Raw genomic sequence first — 24654 nt, 5'->3', positions numbered from 1 at the left:
CGTTCTGTGATTTTACGTGGTCTTCCGCTTTGTGGCTGAGTTGCTGTTGTTCATACACGCTTCCACTTTATAATAATATCACTTACAGTTGACCGTGGAACATCCAGCAGGGATGAAATTTCATGAACCATCTTATTGCAAAGGTGGAGTCCTATCACAGTACCACGCTTGAAGTCACTGAGCTCTTCAGAACAACCCATTTTATATCACAAATGTTTGCAAATGGAGACTGCATGGCTAGGTGCTTTATTTTATACACCTCTGACAACGGTTGTGATTGAAAGACCTCGATTCAATAGTTAACAGGTGTGGCCAAATACTTTTGTCCATATACTGTATGTGTACTGAAACCAATGTATTTAAAAAAAACAATCTAAAATATTTGACACTTGAAATAAAAGTAACTCCATCATCGCTTACTGTAAGCAATGATATGAAACTTGAATGAGTGTGAAACAAATAGTATAAATATTTACATTAATAAAATATGGCATAAATGCATACTTGCCAACTTTTTAAAGTTCCCCGCTGAGAGACCCTGGTGGGGAGGTGGGGTGTGAGGACGGAGGAAGACGCGGCACAATTCACTGAGAATTGTGTCATGGAGACCCCCATCCTGCCCACTTCACTAGGAAGTGGGTAGATGTGGGAGAATGGCCTGCTCTCCCGGGAGTCCAGGAGACCTATCTGGAATTCGGGATTCTCCTGGACATTCCAGGAGAGTAGGTAAGTATGTACAATACACCATTCTTATTGATGATATTTTCAGTTGCGTAAAACATATGCTGAAGGGTCCCACTTTCAGGGGCTGGGTGGAAAGTTTTACCCTGGAGGGATGAGACTTGGCTCAGTAGCATATTATAAACATTTTAAAGGAATAAAAATGCAGGTAGCTCAGTGATCCAGCCCAAGGTAGCCCACTATATAACCGGCCTGGGGGGCCGATACCTCCCTGCCTACTTTCCAAACCACCATGACTGTGTCTGATGTCACCATGCACATTCTGTACATATTTATAAAAGCAAGCACACTACTTAATTATATGGGTGTCGCACTTTAAATGGAGGAACAGCTCTGACATGAACGCCACCCACCTATCATTCCAGGGATACGGTTAAATGATCTATGGGCAAACAGGGAGACACCATGTGCATACATAAAAAAAAAAATACACAGGAGCTGCAGAGGATACTAGGGTCCTGCACACCTCATCCTCTGTGTCAAGTGTGGTGCCCATGTAGCACCAGTGTAGTTCACAAGTACCATAGTTGCAGCTGTGTACACATGTGCTTGTTGCTCCATGTAAATTTTGTTCTCTGTAAATAAATGACCCTGACCAGTGTGAGATGGTCTTTATGGTGGTAACAACCACTGAACAAATTCAGAATGACTTTGTACATAAACACATTTAAATAAATCATTTGTTCATTATCAACGTTTATTTCTTTAAATGGGTTTACACATAATGTTGGGCAGCACTTTGGCACAGCGTATACCATTGCTGCTTCACACCACTGTGGCCCTAAGTCCAATTCTGACCAGGGCCCTATCTGTATCCTGCTTGTAGAGTTCTCCTTGTGTTTATGTGGGTTTCCTCCAGGTGCTCCACAGTCCAAAAACATACTGGTGGGTTAATTTCCTCCTGACAACAATTGACCCTCCAAATGGAATTAATATAGATGACTGCACATTCTCTGTACAGCACTATGTAATCTGATTACTGCTTTATAGACAATCATAATAATAAACTTCTCCTTTACAAAATGTTTTAAGGAGAAGTGTGAAGGGTTAATTCCACTTCATTATCTATACAATTAGGAGCGCAAGTTAAAAGGGCAACATTTATAGGCAGAAATGAAATACGCATTTCTGTGCATACACTGCATTTGTGCTTTAGACTTCACTTTCATGTGTCAATAAACTCTACCATGAAAATTAAGACTAGCCAGCGGGCATGTATTAGATATGATGTGCAAAGTGTTGTTTTTTTTTGCACTTCCTGGAGGGGTGACATAAAGGCTGTTATCAGACTGTGAAGAACAAGGTTTTTTCCTTGGTTTTGTACCACCAGCCTTATCCCCCCCTCCTCGCTGTGTCTGTCCTCTCCCCTCCCTCCTCCTCCTCTGCTCCCGAGCCCCGTGTCCTCGCAGCTGCTTGTTGCTGGGGAGGGTGACGTCATCGCTTCCGCCCCGCTTCCTCTCTGTCTCTCTCTCCTCCTTGTCCCTGCGGCGGGTGAAACGCGCACACACTTATACACACACACACAGTGCGAGACCGCGGCAGGGGAGCCAACATGGAGTAACAGGAGATGGGGCTCGGACGGGGCCACCACAAGCAGCCACACGGGCGGGGCACAGCCGCCTGGCTATAACCCAGTCCCCGGGAGGTTACACACCACTCATACACCGGAGGAGGGAAGGAAGGACTGTGGGCTTCTTATTCGATGCTGCCGGCGGCCTCGCACAAGTCGGGGGACACCTAGACCTACAGCCTCCTTCTCTCCTGTAAAGATGAGCAGCTCGGAGCCCCCCGAGGCGGGAGCCAGACGGTGATCAGGACAAGATGAGCGAGGAAACCCCCCCGGAGGAGTAAGTGTCTGACCCCCTCTTCTTCCTCTTCTTCTCGGGGTGCGCTGGTTGCATGTGCTGGGCTTGCAGGCTCTCCCCACCCCTGGTTGCTCGGCTGGACTGCAGTGCATCGCTGCAGACGAGTGTCTCTTACGTGGAGATGCATGCAGCATGGCACAGTTAAAGCCCGACTGCTGTCTGCATGGGCCGCAGCGCTGTTGCCATGTTACTGGCAGGGTCTAGGGGGGGGTATGCCTGGTGGAAGCTGGTGAGGTATAATAGCATGTGGGTATCGGATGGCAACCTGTGGCAGATGGTTTTAGCGGACCTGTTATCGAGAAATACTCAGGCTTTGCTATCCCCCCATATAATTGCAGTGTTAGTCTGTTTACGTGCGTGTATTCAGGATGAAAAATAAAACTAAATGTTTTGGAACACTGTAGTATTGGAAATAAAGGTTACATACAGAATATTAAGTTTCATACTTGTAAGTCCACAACAAAAAGGGGAACATTGGAGATTTGTAGACCTAGGCAACCAATCTCAATTGCTGCAGAAACTCCTTTTTTAAATGGCATTTTTAATACATTGATGGGAGCATACTTGACTGACAATTGCTTGACTGGGGGGGTCTGCAACGACTGCAAAATGCTATGTGGATGGCTGTAGTTGTACATGTTTCACCCATCTAATGGGCATTTGACATTTTATACCAGTTTCTGTCAACACTATGTGGAGAGTCTTACACAAAGTAATGACACATTCATGTGTGCAAGTTCCATGAAAAGTCTAATTTCTGCTGTGATACTGGTGATTGTATTGCAACATTAAATTGGCATATCCTTGTCAGCAGCCGCACATTGCAGTTGCTGTGTCTTTATATTGCTCACTAATGTTCTGCAGTCTACATGTTACATAATGCATAAGTTCACTGTTCCCAGGCTTGCAACAATTTGTGTTAGGAATATATAGCTATGACATTCAGCAAACGTCTCATAAGTTAGAAGTATATATTATGTGTGCAATATATTATGTAGTGGACTTGTAACTGAAATCTTGCATTGTATGTATGTTTTTACAGTTGTTTCTTGTAAACACTTAGCTGTGGAGTTCTACAGAGCATAGTAAGTCAGTGCATCCTCTGCTTGAGCACAGCTTGGCAAATTCCATTACACAGTAATGAAATGCAAACAGAGCCATGTTATTTGAAATAATGCAACATAGAACGAATTATCAGATGACATATCTTTTAATATTCAGTGCCGACACATTAACTAGAATAAAAAAAATAAAAGTCCAAGTATTTTTTTTATGCACTGGACAGTTAAAAACAAACTAGCAAGCAAACAAAAACCTATCAGGTAAAAGGAAATCTGTTAGGAATTGTACTTATCTTAGACATAACACAGAACAGGTGCTACCATTCATAAAAAAAAATGTAAGATTACACTGGTGTTCAAATAGAATGGATATCTTGAACCCTAATCTACTCGTAGTATGTATAAGGAAGTCTGTTTTTTGTCCATTGTTGCACGCCAAATTATGACATACAGTAATAACTCGCTAGCTTTAACATTGCTTATAATTGTACTCTGTTTTTGTAGTCCTTTTGCTGTCAGGTCACACTAAATAGTGCGCTTTGTGTTTGGGTTACCTTAAGGCCTGACATTCATTTTAGGATTTTGGTAACCATGTAATTATAAACAATTCAGTAGGTGTGTTGAAGGCCCGAGGGGGAATTATATATGACTTGTCATTATATACCAGCTGTAATAAAATATTTGTGTCTGATGGTTACTGTGCTGAGGTCTCTGGGTATTCGCATGGCAAATGGTGAGTTAAAATTTATATCTTAAGTGTGCAATGAAAACAGGTTTTCAACTCTAGAATCACAAGCATTTTAGGATACTGTCTCAGTCATAAATATAGCGTTTATCTAGTTGTTTCACTAAATTACCGTAGTAGTTTGGTAAGATGCATATTTTGATGCATGTCATGTGCATTCAAATATTTATATCCAGATAGTTTATATCAAAAAGGACTTAGTTATTTTTGACTTGGCTCTAAATCAGTTTTCAGATGTTTGGTAGACATAATAGCTTTATGGAAGCGCCTAAATTTGAAGATATTCTTGCTTGGCTTCAGGTAAATTAATTAGCTGATATTGCTTTGATTGAGCAGGGATATAAATATGTTCTGGTATGTTAGGGGCTGTCTCCCCTTTGAACCATTTAAATAAGTTCACAAATGGGGAAAGTTTTGTACTGTGTACCATATTCTAGTTTTCCATAAAAAAAACAATACCCTAGAATATTGTTTGAGCTCATGTTGGATATGGAATATGTTTATTATGGACTTAACACTATCCTGAATAGAGGTGTACAACCTATACAAGGCCTACTCATCTAAATATTATGTGCATTTAAATTATTGCATGCTTTTTAAAGCTATGTAAACACCACAGGTTTTTCATCAAATTGTAGTACTGATCACATGATAAACAACTGCTTGATTAAGATTAAGATATTGTATTAGTGTGTATACTCCCGCAATTAAGTTCTATCTCAACAAAGCACATTGTACTGTTGGATTCTCTAAACTTCCTAAATATCACAATCAATGATGGAACAATGGTGAGCAAATGTGGAAGTGTGTATTGCACTCAACCAGCAGTGTAGGTAGATCTCTATAGAGTGTGTAGAGTCATGATGTTTTCATCAGATGGTTATGAGAGATGAAGAGCACAGATCTGAAGGTAAATCGTGTAGGTTTGTACACATAAATCTGATCATCGGGACTTTGTCATTGGTAAAATCTTTACAGAAATGCTGCAGTAATTTCTGTAGTGTTTCCCCAGCTTAAGGGTGCTTTAGAATTTAGACTATAATCTCCAGTATGGACTGATGTGAATGGTTCTATAGAATAGCAGCTGAGAGCCACCAAGATGGCTGCCTTATCCGTTGCGACAATGTAAAGTGCTTTTAGTCCTATTGGGTGAAAGCCCCTAAATAAATAAATTATTATTATTAAAGGTAATGTCACATAGGGCTACAAAATACTATAATGTTGTAATTAAATAAACTTAGGGGGGAATTCAATCGGCCGTGTAACTGTAAAAAAGTAACGCGGCCTGCACACTATTACCGATATTACGATAATAGTGCATCTACCGTTAATACAGTAATTTCAACACTGGCTCTTTGCTCATGACTCCCTGAGCCGCAAGAAGAAAGCCAAGTTTTCCATATCAATGGTAATACACTTACCGCAATGGTATTCTGGGGCAAATTAAATTCCGCCCTTAGGGGCATATTCAGTTGTCGGGTAAACGCCGAAAATCTCTCGCTCCACGCACTATTACCGTTATTAGGGTAATAGTGCGCGGAAAAAACCGTTATTACGGTAGTTTTCTCGCTGGATTTCAGCTCGGAGGTGAAATCCAGCTAACTATTACCGTAATAACGGTAGTAGTTTTAACGCGGCGGGAAATCCGGACAATTGAATATGCCCCTTAGAGTTGAATATCTAAATATTTACAGCACTTCCATTATAATCTGTAGATCCTGAGTACCTCTTGTACTTTCCAATTGTGCATGGATAACAATGGAGAAAAAAGTCAAATTAAAATTAGCAGCGAACATATTGTAGCCTTGTGTGACATTAACCTAACAACATACAATATGTAGATCTGCTGAATGTCACAGTGCATATTTTAATGTGTTTTGATGTATCTGAATACCAAATAACCCTTCTTATAAGTAAATGCCCAATATAGTAGTCTTGCGATTTGGAGAATATTGCACCTCAGAATTACTTGTGTGAAATGTTTTACTAAAGTTAAATATTTGAAATATGCAAATATCAAACACTATAACCTAGATAGTGGATTATTATCTGTTTTTGAGAACCTGCTTGTGTGCCAGTGTTATGTAAAGTCTGTAATGTTAGTACATTGCTTTTTTTTTTGTATTGCTTGGGAGGCCTTGAATGTGCATCTGGCAGTAAAGTGGTTGTCTAAACATCCCCTCCATTTCCAGCTCTTTATATGGAAATGAAGTATGCTAAACTTACTAGGAAGCCAAAATTCCAGGCACTCTTTCCTCCCCCGGGCCTCTCAGGTCTAGGTAGCTGTCCTGTCAGGTTATCCTGTCCATTAAACTATACATAATCAGGTGTACCCACGCCACTACCTGTGGTGCCAAAGCTGCCCTTTCTCCCTTAGCTGTGAACTTTTGCCCAGTCCGACGGGCAAGAGGTTAATGTATGTGCTGGTGTCACTGTGCCTGGGAATATATCGTATAACACCCAGTTAGGACGAGTCTGGTCTTCAGTAAGGACTGATGACCAGTGTTTATGTTGTCAAAGGCTGTGTTGTTGCTGTTCCCCCCCCCCCTCCGTCCGCCATCTTTTCTCTGTTGATTGACTTGCCTGCAGTTCTCATTCATAAAAAAAAAACCCCATCGCTGTAGCTTGTTGCGAGACAACCTGCGGAGGAGGCATGAGCCACCACCCCCCTTTCTACGTCCCTGCTGGTGGCTCTCCCTCCCCCACATGCCCTGCCTTTGTCACGGTGAACATGTCCCAAGTACAAAGTGTGCAGCTAGATGTGACTCTTATGGTGTGTGTGACTGGGTGGGGTCGGATGTAGTGTGTCCTTGGTGAGGGAGGGAGGCCAGCTCAGAGCTGGGGGGGAGGACGGGACAGATCGTGTTGCCTATGTCTGCACAGACCTCCTATTTGTGAATAGAACGGAGCCTCGTCACGTGACCGCGGCCATTCATAAATCCTGCAGCCTCCTTCCCAGGCTCCCGTTCACACGGCCGGCCTGCAGTGTGCTCCAGTGACAAGGACAGGGCACAGCTAGCGCCTGTGTGTGTGACTAGATAGAGCTCCTGGCACGACTTATTGTGTGCGCTTTATACCTGTATCGTGTGCGTAGTATTAAAAATATTTGGATAATCCTCCAACCTCTGTAATGCAGTTTATGCAAATAAACAGTACTTTTTAACGGTCTTTGTCTTTCATTTCTTGTAAATACACACATAAATCTGGTGTATGCAAATGGTTAATATATGCATGTACCTTTTTGAACTTTTGAATATTAATTAACACTTCTTTTTTTTCTATTATATTATTAGTGCAGTTTTGTTTTTAGAATTGGGTAATGTTTTTATATACAAGCTGGCACCTAATTGCATCTCCCACAGACTATCAGTAACAAATCCTAGTATAACTTGAAATTATTCGCTGTCAATGTGGAGACTGTTTGTTTTTTGGTTTCCCCCCCTCTGTTCCACTTAAAAACAAAACAAGAACTTTACACAAAAGGGCCTGTGCACACAACTGTTTTGTCCCTCCAATCTTTTTCTTATCGTTTTTTGTGCTCTTTTTTTCTAATGTAAAAAAGGTTGTCACCAAATTTTCTTCCATGGGATTACAGACAGGAAGTGTTCTTTGTGTAGGAAAATATCTACCTTCTCCATCCTAATATCTGAAATATTTTCTGTTCTGATTTAGCCCTAGAACTTTTAAGGTGGCCACACATGTGGCTAAATTGGATGAGATCCAGCAAGATCAGGTCTGGCATGACTGGGACCAGTTTGTTTGGTTGGAAGATGGCTGCACACACAGACTGTTTGTTAGTGGTCATCTTTCAACCACATTTACTAATCCGAACAATAATGATCCCATCAATTTCAGTCAGGCTATCAGGCAATGCAACTGTTCTCAGACCACATGCAACTGTTTTGAGACCACAAATGGTATGATGGCCATTTGCCTGACATTTGTGAATATTATTCATAGCTTCCTTATGTTAGCCAACCTGTAGTTTAGTCACCTTTTAAAACTTAGTGTCCCTTAAACTTAGACATTAAATGCTAGTGTGCCCAAATAAGTATAAACGTGTACTTCTTTAGAACTCTGGGCATGATTTGTTTTTCTCGTTAAATTAATGATATTTTTTTGCTTGTGGACTTTAAATGGATAAACTAGAGACTTATTTGAAGGTTCGTATATAGCTTTTATCTTTTGTACACCCCTGCTGACCTGCATTAGCTTGCTTCCAATTATTACTATGCTTCCCCTATTTATAGTAATATACTTCTGAAAAGTTCATAGCAGCCCACTGTGCTCACAAAGATATTTTTACTAATAGGTTTACAACGTACAGTAGCCTTGATTTTTATGTGTTTACACGTTTTCTTTTCCCTGAGGCCCATTTTCACTGATTTCCACACCCATATCACCTTTTGACAAGTTTCTTCAAGTTATGGCTCTTGTTCATCATGCATAGAACAAAATCTATTTTTGTAGCGCTCCATGTGCAATTATGCATTGACTCACAATAATCATCAATGGATTTATGAACAAGTTGTTCCAAGTAGATTTTGTTCAAATTATTTCAAGAGATGCAGTAACATTTTATGCTGTTATTAAAACACTACAAATGGTGGCATTCGATATGCAGGGATGGCTTAAATCCTTAGATCTTTAAATTACGTCTATGAAGCTGATTTATTTTATTTAATTGCCTTCAAACTTGAATTTTGCATTCTTGTAGCAGCTCTGCATTTATGCTTTTAATAAATAATACTCTATATACTTAGAGGTATGGGAAGTCCCAAAACAAGGTTGAGCCAGCCATCTTAAAGTATACCATTTGGCATTAACAGAGGCTGGTATAGAGACACCATTTTCATCCCTAGTGGGTTGCAGCTTGGATAAAGTATTTTTCTGGTGTGTATGTATGTGTTTGTGTATAATATATATACAATTACACAATACTGTGCAAAAGTTTTAGGCAGGTATGGAAAAAAAATGCTGCATTGTAAGAGTTCTTTCAAAAAATAGAAGCACGAATAGTTTATTTTGATCAATTAACAAAATGCAAAGTGAATGAATAAGAGTGAAATGTAAATCAAATCAATATTTGATGTGACCTCCCTTTGCCTTCAAAGCAGCATCAATTCTTCTAGGTACACTTGCACACAGTGTTTGAAGGAATTCCGCAGAAAGGTTGTTTCAGACATCTTGGAGAACTAACCACAGATCTTATGAGGATATAGAATTGCTCATATCCTTCTGTCTGCAAGTAATACCTGACAGACTTGATAATGTTGAGATCAGGGCTCTGTGGGAGCTATATCATCACTTCAAGGACTCCTTGTTCTTCTTTACGCTTATGATAGTTCTTAATTACTTTGGCTCTATGTTTCGGATTGTTTTCCTGCTGCAGAATAATTTTGGAGCCAATCAGAAGCCTCCCTGATTGTATTGCGTGATGGCTAATTGCTTACCTGTATTTCTCAGCATTGAGGACACCATTAATCCTGACCATATCCCCAACTCCATTTGCTGAAATGCAGCCCTAAACTTGCAAGGAACCTCCACCATGCATCACTGTTGCCTGCAGACACTCATTATAGTACTGCTCTCCAGGCAACACAGTTTGGCTTTATGTTAATGGTTGAGTCACTGTTAGTATAGTGTGTATTTTCCAAGTACTTGTTCTTTTTACTATGTCAATAAAATAAAGGCAGTGTACTAAAGCAGACTCCTTTTTTCACAATGTTACTTGTGAATGTAATGTCTTTTAATGGTGAGACATTTGATAGAGAACCTGTTACTTTCTTGGGATGGAGGTGCCTATTTTGTGAGCTGAACTGATACAGTATTTACAAAAATGCTGTCTATTGATTCCTTAGCTACTGGTGACATCACTAAGGTGTGAGGAAGGGATCGTCTTCCTGCACAGTTTATCTTTGTTTCATTCTCACTATCAGTAAGCGACTGCTACTGACCGCTCCTACTGTTGTCACCTTGCCACCAGGCACTTGTGCTAACTGCGAATGCCAACTGCGCACTAGTTGTAGGAGAATTCAGCTACCACTTCTGGGGTCGCTGGTGTTGCTGCTGCAATGCTTCTTAGCTTTGGGCTGGCTGATACCTCCTGACCGCTTACTGTGGATCAGGACTACTGGGTAGTAGGCGTAGCGTTGACATGGAGGCGCAGGGTTCAACCCAAGACTGCCGGGGAACGGAATAGAGTGCAAGCTCTCATCTGTTGGTCACTGGATACAGCAGATAATAGTCGCAGGCAGAATCTTCAAGCAGTGATGGTTTATTACAAGGACTTTTACACACCAGTTTGAGGTACTGGTGATCATCCAGAAGTTGCAGATGGAATGATACATTACAAGGTCAAACAGAGCTCTTTTTATTTAGATTCTTACACCCATACTAGCAGGAGGTAAACCAGCCCCCTTTTCCGACCAGCCACTGAAATGTCTGATGTATTACATCAGATATTTACTATCCGTGTGTGATATATTCTCCAAACTTGGCGTTCACACGATTTGAAGCTTTAACAAAATTTACATCAATTTTCTAAATGAATTCATCTATCCTTTTAACAAGACGGAATGATAAGTAACGACCTCCTGCTGGGCATTCAGGCTAAAGCAAGGGTTTATCACTTGACATAACCTGGCATAATACATTAGAAATACATTTCCTCTACAGAAGTACAACATCCTATACAGAAATACAACACAATATAAAAAAAAAAATCAGTTAATTTGCAATGATATACATCTGTGCACTGCACTCCTAATTAAAATAAATATCTTCAATAAGTCCGTGATCCAGCCACAGTATTAGTATTCTGTAGATTTGAAAATCCTGTGTAATAACTTTGCCTTCCAAAATGTACTTACTGTTGCTCTTTCATACTAATGCTTGTAGAGAGACCTACTTTTTTTGTTTCTTCAAAGTGTAATGAATGTTTACGCTGTCTTAGTTGTCCTGTTTTTTGGTTGAGTTGGGAGAAAGTTGAAAAGGTATATCATCATATAAGTGTCACAATTTCTGTTTTTTGTCCATTAATTTTGTGAGCATACGAAGTGGTAGACTCTTTATTGACTAGGTAGGGTTGGTGATTGGTTGGGAACTGTTTGAATGCAGTGCAGGGTACATTGTTCATTATACAGTCTAGGGAACAAGAAAATAAATGATTCTAAATATCCCATCAATGTGATCAATTTTCCTTACAACTACTCTTAAAGGGAATGTTCAGAATGGTTTCTAGACAGTCTGGAATAAGCAGGTCAAGAAACTATTAGAATCTTTTGGAATTATTGACATAGATTCCTTGTAATGTTGATGTAGCAGTCATATATGATTTTGTTACAGCTACCCACAATTGTGCCGCTCAGCATGACCATTGAATGATACGATCATTGTTCCAGGTGGTGCCACTGGTGGGTGGCCACATTGCACGAGATCTGGCCCTTTAGCTCCCAGAGCCAAGCAGCTGGCTCACTGCCGGCATGATTAAAGCGTATCGGTGGTGTTGGCGATAACTGCACAAAGGCCAATCGTGATTGGATTGTTATCTGGCATTGTGGGCATTTTCATGTCATACCATGTGAAGTTTCTCAGCGGCCGGCAAGATTCTATTGCAGTCTTTTATTCTAGTGCTCTGTCTCTAAATTACCTGTGAAATTGCTAGTGGATGCGACAAGTCAGTGTAACGTAGGTGACTTGTGGAAACAGCATTATGAACCAAAACCTGGCCGCTGTGGTCACGTTTGGAGTTAAAGTAGTAATTTACACATTTGTTGTTCTATATTTTTTTTTATGGCATACATTTTTAAGGATCACCAACCTCTAAAGTACTTGCTCATAAGAGATGTCTACTGAAATGATTATGCTTATAATTAATAATGATTCCCAATTGATAGTACAGATATTTGGCAACATTGTTGTCCTTTTGTTTTATTGTGGTTGAAAACCATTTAAACGTTACCTCCTTAGCAGTGTTGAGGGCGGTTATCTAATTTGCTGCAGCAGACTATAACACTAACAATAGTCTGCTGGCTTCTACTGAAGTCAATAGGAAAGGAGGATGCTGTTAAGAATTATCCCTCTTTTCCCTTTGTGTCTACTTGTGAGTTTGAGATTTTAGTTGACCGGGCCTCTCTGCTAAAGTTCTGCATTAGGAACACTTATACATTTACCGCTCACTATTTGCAATGAGCCATATAGAAAAGGGAAAATCCTTGCGATTATTGCAGTTTGTGGTCCCAAAATAACGACCGTGCCTGGTAGGGTTCGTATCACAGTCCCCAGGCTCATCATTGGTGGTGATTGTAAATGCGGTAGATGATTTTCTGACCCTATACTAGCAGTTCTTGTGCCTAGGTTCTCAACCTGTGGTATGTGTACTCCAATGGATGACTCGCATTCAAGGGGTGGGATGCTTCATTCTGTTGAACATTTAAAATATAATGAAACCTAAAAAAATCTAATCATAAGGAGTATTTTTTTTTTTTTTTTCAAAGGGTCGCAAATGATAACATTCACCAAAATATGGGGGTTCATTAAAGAAAAAAAAAGTTTGAGAAACCATGCTGTAGTGCATCGGTTATTGGTTTTCTGATTGTCCCTTCATTTGTTTAAATAGCAATCCATTTTTCTAATGTTGAATTATTCTCATGAACATATGAAATAATATGGAGTTATTTTCTCTGGTATTTAGCATAAAGGACTTCTGCCTGAAAATCTATGCAGGAGGTCTCTTGTGTTCTTAATGTTGTGCCAGTGATGACTACTAATCCATATCTATATGTGCTACAAGCTTTAGCATCTGCAGTATGTTTTGTCTTCCCCCTCTCCCATGTCTGGTGTACTCAAGATAAATGCTCATGAACAAAACTTGCATATTAAAATACAATCATAATAAATGCAATATAAGGTCTGTGTTAAATAGATGTTTATAAAACATAACAATTGTTAAACATTGTTCTGGTAATTGAACTGTATTCCAATAAAATGCCCATGTATAGTAATCATCATCATCATTTATATAGCGCCTGCAAATTCTGTAGCGCTTTACAATTGGGAACAAACCGTAATAAAAATAATACTGGGTAATATCTACAGACATAGAGATAAGAGGTCCCTTCTCGCGAGCTTACAATCTATGGGATGATGTAACATGCACACTGAAACCAGCTAATCCTACTTGGCTCATCTGTTTTGTATTCTCATGAAGTCTGTGACACAGGTGAGTATTAAACTTTTTTGATTAAAATATAAACTAGAATATTTAGTGTGGATTTGTGAGATATAGAATATCATCATCATTTATTTATATTGCGCCACTTATTCTGCAGCGCTGTACAGAGAACTCGCTTACATCAGTTTCTGCTCCATTGGAGCTTACAGTCTACACTTCCTATCATACACGCGCACACGCAAACACACACACGCGGATAAAAACAAACTCCACACAGATAAAGTCATGGTTGAGAATTGAACTCGTAACCCCAGTACTGTGAGGCATAAGTGCTAAGCACTAAGCCACCATGCTGGTAATTTAACAAATAATAAAAGAATGGAGTTTTGATCCTCAATTAGTGGCCCCATCGCTGAATTATTTATATATTCTTTTATTATGCAAACTTTTTTTTTTTTTTTTTTTATTAAAACAAACAAAAAACCTTTTGTATTTGCTACAATATGCTGACAGTTTGCTCAATACTATTTGATTAGTTTTGTACACTTAATGTTGATCTGTATTGGTGATGGTTCACTACATATATACTTACACTGAGTGATGTGCGTGAGTAAACCACTATTATCAACCACATGTCAAACATATTTGACATGTGTTTTCACAGGCATTTTTATTTACTTTTACTAACAAATATCAGTGCATATAGGGACTTACATACCATTGGCACTCCGACATGGTTCCTCTGCGTTTTCACTTGTTAGGAGTCCTCATTTAACCTGTATCCAATTGGCCCAAATGAGCAAAAGACATTGTAAAGTGTTATTGTAAAATGATTGTAAAGAATAAAGGAAAAATATATCTGCTCTGTATTGACATGGATACCGACTTCCTCAATGTCTGTTTTCTCTGTTGTGTTGTGCAGGGAAGTAAATGTGAAAAGTTGTTGTTTTTTTTTTTTTTTTTTTTTATCTGTTCTGCCTTTGGGAGACATTGACTTTACTTACACAAAGGAGACCTCTTTGAGTTGTCCTCTTGGGTCCCTTCGTCCCCTAAACACGTCTGAAAGTACGGGGAACCGTGCAGATAGAGATGGAGGCAGGGATTTAGCGCACACGCATAGATAAACGCTCATAGGAACCCGGAAAGATAAGAACAATGGTGATGCTTCACATTGTCTGTTTACTGTATGTAGCAGTCATGGTCACATAACATATTGAAGGCCTCACTGTGCATATTATATATAAATGTGCTATTATGTAAACCTTACTATTTCTTGGTTTTATAGAAAGTATTTTGCAAATTAAAACATTTGTTTCTATAACAGTCTGTCTTGATGATATCTATAATCAGTGAGTTGTTTGTTGTAATTAAATGTTTAATAAGAATACTTGTGAATGAGAAGGAATATGCCTCCTGCTGCAACAGTTTTATTTTATACTTTATGGCAGTTGTCATATTATAAGTGTAAGTATGGAAATCATGCCAACATTTGCTGTGTGTGTGTGTGTGTGTATATATAGAGACCGATTAGCCACAACATTAAATTCGCTAATACCCCTTTCACACTACCTAAAAGATCCAGGTTATTCTGGCAACCTGGGTCTAGGCTTGGTGTGAAACGGGTCGCCTGCATCTACCTGGGATTTGAACCTGGGTCTCTTGAAGGGTTATTGCCGGGTGTCACCCGGGTAGCCTGCAGTGTGGATAGTGAGACCCGTGTTTTTTAAGCCGGGTCTTGCCAACACCAATTCAAAAGTAAAAAAAAATTATCACAAGAAGACCCAATCAAAGCTCCTCTTGTGGTGATACCATAGAGACCCGGGAAGACCCGTGTTCAGTGTGAACACAGTCTACCTGGGTATTTGATGGGTGGAAGGCTCTGTTCCCCGGCAATATCACAGATTCACATACCCATATATTGCTGGGGTGGCAGTATGAAAGTGGTATAAGAAGTGAATAACATTGATTTATCTTGTTACAATAGCACCTGTAAAGGGGTAGGATATATTATCCTACAAGGGAACAGTCCGTTTTGTAAGCTGATGTGTTGGAAGCAATAAAAATGGTCAAGCGGAAGGGTCTTGGCGTCTTTGACAAGGGCCCAATTGTGAAGGCTAAATGCTTGGTTAAGAGCACCACTAAAATGGCAGATATTGTGGGGTGCTCCTGGTTAGTACCTACCAAAAGTGGTCCATGGATGGACGACTGGTGAACCATCAACAGGGTCATGGGTGCCCAAGGCTCACTGATGTGCGTGGGTAGGAAGGCCTAGCCCATCTGTTTCAATCCCACAGAAGAGCTACTGTAGCACAAATTGCTGAAAAAGTAAATGCTGACTATGATAGAAAGGTGTCAGAACATACAGTTTGACTACAAACCCCAATCGATTTGATGGTGGATTTGTACCTGCTGATGTTCAATACTTTTTTAATTCTAAATCTCTCTTAAAAAATGTTAAGGATATATATATGCCCTTTTCCTTCCCATATAAGCATTACACATTTTGCTAAGTAAGATTACCAATAGGTGGTACTCTCATATTGTCTAATTTTCTGTCAGCAGAGAAATAAGGCATCTTCTCTTTATCATACTTGTTCATGTGCAGATAAATAAGATTGTGAGAATGTAGTAGCATCTAATACTCTTTTTCATTCACAGGCAGATGAAGGGGTTACTTGGAGTGTGTGGGGGCTAGCAGCATTTTTAATGTTGAAAGTTTTGTCAGGTGTTTTTGCCCAACTGTCCACAGTAAATTTGCCTGACACTTTGAATCTTGCTAGTGGCTCTGGGCGCAGACTGTGTTCCTTTTGTCAATCTTGCAGCTTTTGAAGTTTAAAATTATCTAATGGCAACCGGATAGAAAGCTTCATCCGTGATGATAAACAATCAGGGTGAAGTAAATCAATGGAATAAAAGGAGAAAGGGGGTGGCTGCCTTCAGCTATTGTCTGTACACGCAACTGCAACAGACTGAGACATGCCGGATAGAACTTGCAGTAATTGTTTACAGTCCTCAGTCACAATCTGGAAATAGTAGAATCTATCCCATCAACAACAGTTAATTTTTATCAAGCAGATCTTCTTTTCATCCCAGAATGTTAAACAGACAATGCTTAATTTTATATATATATATTTTTCTTTTTCTACATGTCCTTTTTTCATCAACCACAAACCTATGACACAGCACTTGACATATGCAAAGAAAAACACTTTTTGTCACATCCGTGATGTGTCGCTACTTTAAGGTTATTGTATAATGTGTTCTTTTAGAAGCTTTAGTAGATACCATAGTCTCATTACAGCCAAAAATGAAACCTACAGCTATTGTGTTATCATATTCGACAGGGCTACACACATTTCAGAAGCCAGATGGTCACAAAACAAAAAATGTACTTTTAGTGACTAATGTAGTGAGGCAGTTGGTAAATGTAGTTAAAATATGTGTATAATTTTTCAACAAGATAAACAGGCCCCGATCTAGAAGTTATCTGACTGTTTGGCCAGAGTGACCGCATCACCAGATCTCATCCAATTTGCCCACTTGTGCGTGTGTCTGAAGGGAACACTGATCATATCTGCTCCGGATTTGCCTATGTCTTGCCAGCTTACTATGGTGTTTAGGACATTTAGATGATAGTCTGAAGCATGAGCACCCAGCTAGGTATGGAATCATTGGAGATGTGCACCCATTGGGACAAATAGAACTTGAAAATCCTAAATGTAGTGGCAACAGATAATGGTTATGCATTGTCATTGCTCCAGGGGTTTTCTCATGTTCCATGCTTTGTCTCCACTATAGAATTCCGAGTTTGTGTGTGGGGGAGGACCAATGATTGGTCAGCTGCATCCCCCATTTAACTATTAGGTGATTATGCAGCTTTTAATTCATATATTGTACTTAATTGACCACCTTTGCACATTTCTGCAGTCTACAGCTATCTAACCAGTATAATTAACACTTTCTGCATCTCTATCATCAGCAGCTATTTATATAGCGCTACTAATTCCGCAGAGCTGTACAGAGAACATACTCACATCAGTCCCTGTCCCATTGGAGCTTACAATCTAAATTCCGTAACATACACACACAAACCTACAGAGAGAGACTAGGGTCAATTTGATAGCAGCCAATTAACCTACTAGTATGTTTATGGAATGTGGGAGGAAACTGGAGCACCCGGAGAAAATCCACGCAAACACGGGGAGAACATACAAACTCCACACAGATAAGGCCATGGTCGGGAATCAAACTCATGACTCCAGTGCTGTGAGGCAGAAGTGTTAGCCGCTAAGCCTCTCTATAGGTTTCCTTTAGTGAAATGTATATATTTACTCAAAATGTTTGAGTTGTAAATGTTGTATTAAAAATATAATCTATTCAGTTCGAACCGCTAATTAATTTTGTAGTAGTTCACTAAGCCAGTGAGATTTTGTTTTCTGACACCAGTAAATATAGTGTGTTTTGTGGCTTTATTTCCCCAAACTCCATTGTGTTTGAACACCGCAAAATATATCCGTAAAAAAAAACATTTTTCTGAGTCAAATGTAAACACATTAGTTTTCTTACTATTAGTAAAGACTCGTGTAAATGTGCTTTTTGCCTAGTAAACAGAGTTAATTATAATAGTTTTGTTGCAATAATGACATCTGAGCAGAATTAAATATACTTGTCCAGAGAATTTAAGTTCTGCCAGATACTGGTCTCCCAGACTCCCTAATTAAGTGGTACAAGAACAACATGGGAAATGAAAGCACTTAAAATGCCCAGCAATTTTTAAAAGGTTTTTTTTTTCTTTTTGCCCCCTTGGGGATCATGTCATTATCTTGTGATCTATAGATAAGCCCTATTGCTTCCTGTCAGAGTTCTTTCTCTTTGTCCTGCTGAAACTCAGGATGTTGTTTAAAGTATGGCGACACAAGGCCGCCAAACTTGTTTTGGTTTGTTTTCTGTTAACTTTATAAGAGTTAGTGCAGGTTTAGGCAACCTATAGCTGCTGTTATTCTAAAACTACCAGTAGGTTCATCCAGGCATTGGCCACCCAAAAATCAAATGTGATGGATGTGCACAAGAACTGGAACATGTGAGACTGTTTAAGGGTGTCTGTAAAGACATTTCAGGTTTTAAGTCGTGTTCCAATTATACGATGCAACAAACTTGGATGCTTTTGTAAGCCTTTCATTGCAAGAATTCTCAGCAGTCTCAGACAGAGGCATCTACAGTATATGTTCCTAATAATATAGACTTTCTTTATTTTTTTGTCTTGGAAGATCAGTTCAATGGTGCTTCTAAATAAGCCTCCTCAATGTACATATTTTTTCTAGTGGCATTTTTCATGCCGTTTTCATTTTTATACAGTGGGATTTAAATAAAATTGAGATATTTTAATATTCTTCATTGATATGTTTAAAGGAGCGGAAGATGATGTAAAAATAGTGGATAAAAGTGCCTTATTATAAATGGTGACTTGCGGTTGTAATTGGCGTCTAATTCTGCATATTTTCCCTTCCTAGCGTTTTTGTTAAACTTTCCAGTGGGGAACTCTTATAGATAGGATAGTAGTACAGATTAAGGTACGACAGCAGTGTACGGAATTCTTAAATTTCTGTGCCCAGAGCAAGCAGTAACACCCAAATAGCATAGGCAATAAATAATAAATAACATTACAGCGAAGTTAAGTGAATGGAGCTGTTGTGTCCTTTGATTCCCCCATTCCTTGAAGCCGGAACAGGGCAGTATTTCATGATGTTGGCGATACCTGAACATGTACAACGGAAATGGAATTCATCTCTCTTGTGTTGGTATCACATATTTTACAACAGTAAATTAGTTCCCTTCAAGTTACATTAAGCATTCTGAGACATGGGGGGGGGGGGGGAGTCAATTCCCGTAGTGTGTCATGGAGCGCCTCTGGAGCGGTCATTAAGGCACTCTGCGTCTATCATTGATGTAACATCTTGGATTCTTACTTGCACCCCATAGCGGTGCTCCTTAGTACCCAGAAGTGCGTGCAGCTGGACATCGCCATGATGTCTGCAGGCTTATTGAGAGGGAATTGAATTCCCCCTCATGGTGTGCTGTTCACTACAGTAAGGTTTACTCCAGTCTCTCTCTCTTTCTCTGTCTGTCTGTATTTTAGGGAATTTAGACTGTAAGCTCCAATGGAGCAGGGACTGATGTGAATGAGTTCTCTGTACAGCAGCGCGGAATCCGTGGTGCTATATAAATAAATGGTGATGATGATGATCTGTATATTGGATGCCAGGAATAACTACAGCAGCGGTAATTCATGCGTTCTATTTTATCAGGGGTAGAGTTAAACGAAACAGGAAGGATTGTCTGTATCGGACATGAAGTTGTTAAAAATGATTTGTGGGATGAATATTGACTTAATGCTGTTGGAGCAGTTTCAGTCTTATCGGCAATTTAATGTAAAACGCACACTTCTTTAGAATGATCATTTGCCACAAATTTCATATTGCAGTCAATAAATTACAAGACCCTGACTATGCATTGTGACACACTTTATTTTATTTTTGTTCTTTCTGTATCCTGGGTTTTTTTTTTTGTATTTTCTCCACACAAAATAAAATGGCCTGGCAAAAAGTCTGGTTCCGATAAAACTTACCACAACAATATTTAAGGGGCTTCTGGATGACTTGCTAGCTGATGATAAAAACAGTGTATGTTTTTGATTAAGTATCCTCTAAAGATATCCCTTTGAAGTAAGGAAATGTACAGGCGCTTTGATTATTATTGCATATGGTACACAACCTTGAATGCAGATTAAACTCCACTCCTACTAAATAAATGTACTTTCCTTGGCATGCAAAACGTTGAAGGTAACGCGAGTTAACAATCATTAGCAACATATGTATTGAAATATCTGTACTCTATCTAGCTAACTAGTGGATGTTAAGTCATAATTTAGCAGAAGATGTATACTCATTACAATGGGCAGACTAGTAAATTTTAACCAAGACCGAGTTAATGTTGAAATTAGCCGGGCATATATGATGTAGAAAATGTTTAAAAATTTACCTGTAAAGCTATTAAATTGCATTTATTTATACATGTCCGTTCTGGAGAAAAGTGCGATATATGTAATTATATATTTAGCTTGGTTAACGTTATGAAAACACAAAACCACCAGGGCACAGACTTCCCTGCATTCATTACAACAGTGTTGTTTGTACGCAGTCCATTGAGAAAATTAGCCATATTGTTACCTGGGAATGCAGTAGAGCAGAATACACAGGTGATCAGGACTGTTATATAGTTTAGTCTTTCCAGCATTTTTTTTCATCGCTTTTTATTAGTATTTAAGTTGGAAATCCAGTATTCAGGTGTCAGTATATACACAATATGGTTATCCTATAATGTGTGTAGTTATGAAGGCAAATTATTGTGGTGTGTGTGTGTGTTGTTGGGGTGTTTTTCTTTTGTTTTTGTTTTTTATGCATTATTTAACTTACATTATAGTGGACACGTCACCTACATGCAGTATTTTTTAGGGCTGAGCCAATCTTTAACTTTAAGCTGGTGCACTAGGAAACAAGTGACCTCACTAAAGTATTTGCTTATTTTCCCGTAAATTCAGACTTCTGAATTGACTAAAATTGACAGGATATAGGCGAATAGGTTCCCATTGAGTGAGTATGTTTTGGTTTTTTTGGGGGTGGTGGGTTGTCTTAGTGTTTTTGTTTTAAACATTATTGGGCCCCAAAAAAAAATTCTGATTTATTAGGATAAAGCCTTTCCAAGAAAAAATATCAACCCAAAATTATAAAAGTAAACTTCCAGCCCTTCCTGTTTTTATAACTTGCCTATTTCCTTCTCATTACGTATTTGTGTCAGTATTGCTCCATTTTGTAGACAATAAGGACATGAGAAGTGTTTCCTGCAGATGTTGTTCTTTAAATATCTCCTCCTGAACCGGCTGCTCTAACATTCCATGGTCCTATGTTGTCTAAATAACTTCACACATTAGTGTATAGCCCAAAATATTAAGGGCGTACTGTGCTTGTCAATAACAGTATTGTTAAATCGTGTTGTGACAAACATGCATATCGCCAGATCTGCAACACTGCCTTATGATTTCATGAAATATAATTTTTTTTTTTTTTCATCATTAATTTTTATAAAAAGGTGTTTGCACAGAACATAAGAAGGGAGTCAAACAAGTGGATAAAATATAATTTTGTCACTGTGAAGTATAGTACACCAACCGGGACCCTATTTCCCCCCCCCCCCTAAAACCTGGCCAGGATCTAACTGGTCCACCTCATTGGTTTCATCCCATTCGGGGCAGGGGTGTCCGAAAGCAGGCTCAGAACAAGCTTCAGAGCCACCCGACGTTGTTTGGCTCCGATTTGTAATGTGTAACTGTTTTTATATCTTAGCATTATTTGGTAAATAGACCAAAAATGCTATTTAGAAAATAAGATTTGTTTCTTTGTCATGTTGTCGTTATGTCATTTGGTCGCAAGGTTTCTTTTTCTTTCCAGCAGTCAAACAATTGTTTACAACCCAAAAATAATGTTTTCAATATTTGTCGCTATGTGGTCTAATACCTTACTTTTCCAATACTAAATAACTATGTAAGAAACAAAGTGTATGTGTATGTATATGTGTGTGTATATATATATATGTGTGTGTGTGTGTGTGTGTGTGTGTGTGTGTGTGTGTGTATATGTGTGTGTGTGTGTATATATGTGTGTGTGTGTGTATATATGTGTGTGTGTATGTATGTGTGTGTGTGTGTATGTATATGTGTGTGTGTGTGTGTATATGTATATATGTATGTGTATATATATATGTATATATGTATGTGTATATATATATGTATGTGTGTGTGTATATATATATATATATATGTATATATATATATATATATATATATATATATATATATATATATATATTTTCCTTTAGAATTGTTGTAAAGATATAATATAGTTTTATTCTGTTATGCCAAAATACAACTACCGACGTTACGCATTATGAATTAAAGTTCCCCAAGTTCTCCGTTTGCTGCATAAGCACTTTGTGTCTAGCGGTAACATAACCTAGTTATTTTTTACAAATCATTTTGATGTGAAGATGCTGGAACAGGTCTAACTTTAATGTACGAGAGCGAGAAGTGGGCAATATTGTTGCATTTTGTGCCAAGTTATTTGTCAGTATTTCTATCAGTGTACTTTGTTCCATATCCCAAGCTGTTTTTACACTGTTAATCACACTCCCATGGCTTTCTCTTACCTGTATGTATTGTGTATGGTATGTTTTGTGTCTCCACATGAAGTTGTTTTTTATTAACGGTTATTAAAATGTGCCAAACTTTTCAGAAACTCTGTAGAAATTGTCCTGTATATAAAATAATGTACTCAGTATATTAGTGCTGTGATATGTGCATTAAGGCTCCTTACCTGCTGGAATCAAAATACATGCTTGGAACCTATTAAACATATGACCCATTAACCGGTGGAAGTTGTGTTGTACGGCTGTTTGGACACAATTTACTGCAATGCAAGAAGCCATTAGGGTAAATGAAGTGTCCCCCACTCTCCCCACATTCCGTCAATTCATCATGGATAATCTAGGTCTCCTTAGCACTGTGTTCTGCAGGATTATTTTATCCATTGTAGATAAAGTAACTGTCTAGGAGCGTCAAATATAACACTTTCCTGAAGGATGGCTTGTAGTGTATTGACAGAGCGAGTTATTATGTGACTTCTGAGGTGTACGTTTGTCTGACTCACATTTACAACCAGTATTAGATATTGTAAGCATTGCATACCTTTTGTATTTGTCTTATTCCATCCATTGTTTTTACTTATCATTCTTTCCTCTTGCCAGTCCAGCAGTCATGAAAGAATCGCCTTGTATATGCACCAAATGACTGAATGTGAGCAGATAAGTAAGGAGTTGCTATGAGAGAACCTAAAAACAAGGCTTATCGTTTACAGCAAAATGTCATTTTTTAAATTTTTCTTTGTTATAGTTCAGGGATAGTCATACTGAGAAAATGAACTGTACACAAGAGGAAATATGCCAGCAAATACTATTCTAATTCCATTTATGGTAGAGCCCAAATTACTTCAGGTAGCAGAGGTATTCAAAGTGTGTGTGGGGGGGCGGGGGTGTCATAAAACACAGAGGAGTGTTGTCAGAAAAGCTGAAACAAGTGGTAAGCCTACAGAATGCATGGAGCAGGCAGCCAATGCAAGAGTAGTGGCAGATTTCAAAGGGGAGGATCTCTTTCATCCCACTGACAGATAAGTCTAAGTAAGAAGAGGGTTCCTCTGAGCTGCTCAGGGTGGTTCACACTGCAAAATATGCAATTTGTGTCCATTTCCCATCTACATTGTCAATGTTCATTCATGCAGTTCAGTGGAGAAGACCCAGCATGACCTTATTGTTGTCAAAAAATTCAATCTTCACAGAAAACATGAGAATAGGGCAAAGTGCGATATTGTGCCATGTGATGTAAGTGCCGTGAAATAACCTCCTTTTATGTTTCAGAACGTTTTAAGTCAAGGATTTAGGCACGCTAACATTAGTCAGAATTTGGCGCTCAGAACCTCTCATTTTTGTTTTCTAGTCACCAGCTGACTGCTTTCTTTGTTAGGTCATTTTGTTCTCTTGAGGTTTTAAGGGATACCCCCTTTTTCTTAACACTAACCACATATGGGTGAGTCCTTTTTAAAATACAGGCACACAACATGTAAACACCCACATCCATGTGAAGCATAATAGAAGTACATAAAATGTATGTTCTTTTCATTTGACTTAAAAATATTTTACTGACCGCGTATATTTATGTTACTAAAGCTTAAAAGCTCCATTCCTAATAAACCATGATGCATAGCTTAAAACTACTGAATCTTAAATTTGCATTTAATTGTTTGGGAGCCGTTAATAGTTGGATCCCGTGCTGCATAAGCCACTACAGGTGCCAGTAAATGTTATTTTATAGAGTATTCAGTATAACTAAAGCGCTGTACACCATGCTTTTGCTGGAGAAGTTTACATATATTCACTGCAAATGTAAGTGCCAACTAGCCCTCA

General features: G+C 38.8%; 1 protein-coding gene across 1 annotated transcript in view; it reads left to right on the top strand.

The window, feature by feature from the left end:
- Window positions 1–2198: 2198 nt before the first annotated feature.
- SPRED2 (sprouty related EVH1 domain containing 2) overlaps window positions 2199–24654 on the top strand; it is a 59337-nt gene continuing 36881 nt past the window's right edge. The window contains exon 1 of the mRNA XM_075203915.1: window positions 2199–2588. Within this exon, the coding sequence (XP_075060016.1) occupies window positions 2563–2588 (26 nt within the window). The 5' untranslated portion in view covers window positions 2199–2562. The remainder of the gene's footprint in view (window positions 2589–24654) is intronic.

Source organism: Mixophyes fleayi, chromosome 3, assembly GCF_038048845.1.
Source record: "Mixophyes fleayi isolate aMixFle1 chromosome 3, aMixFle1.hap1, whole genome shotgun sequence".
NCBI classification, from domain to species: Eukaryota; Metazoa; Chordata; class Amphibia; order Anura; family Limnodynastidae; genus Mixophyes; species Mixophyes fleayi.
This window is presented reverse-complemented; position numbering and strand designations above follow the sequence as displayed.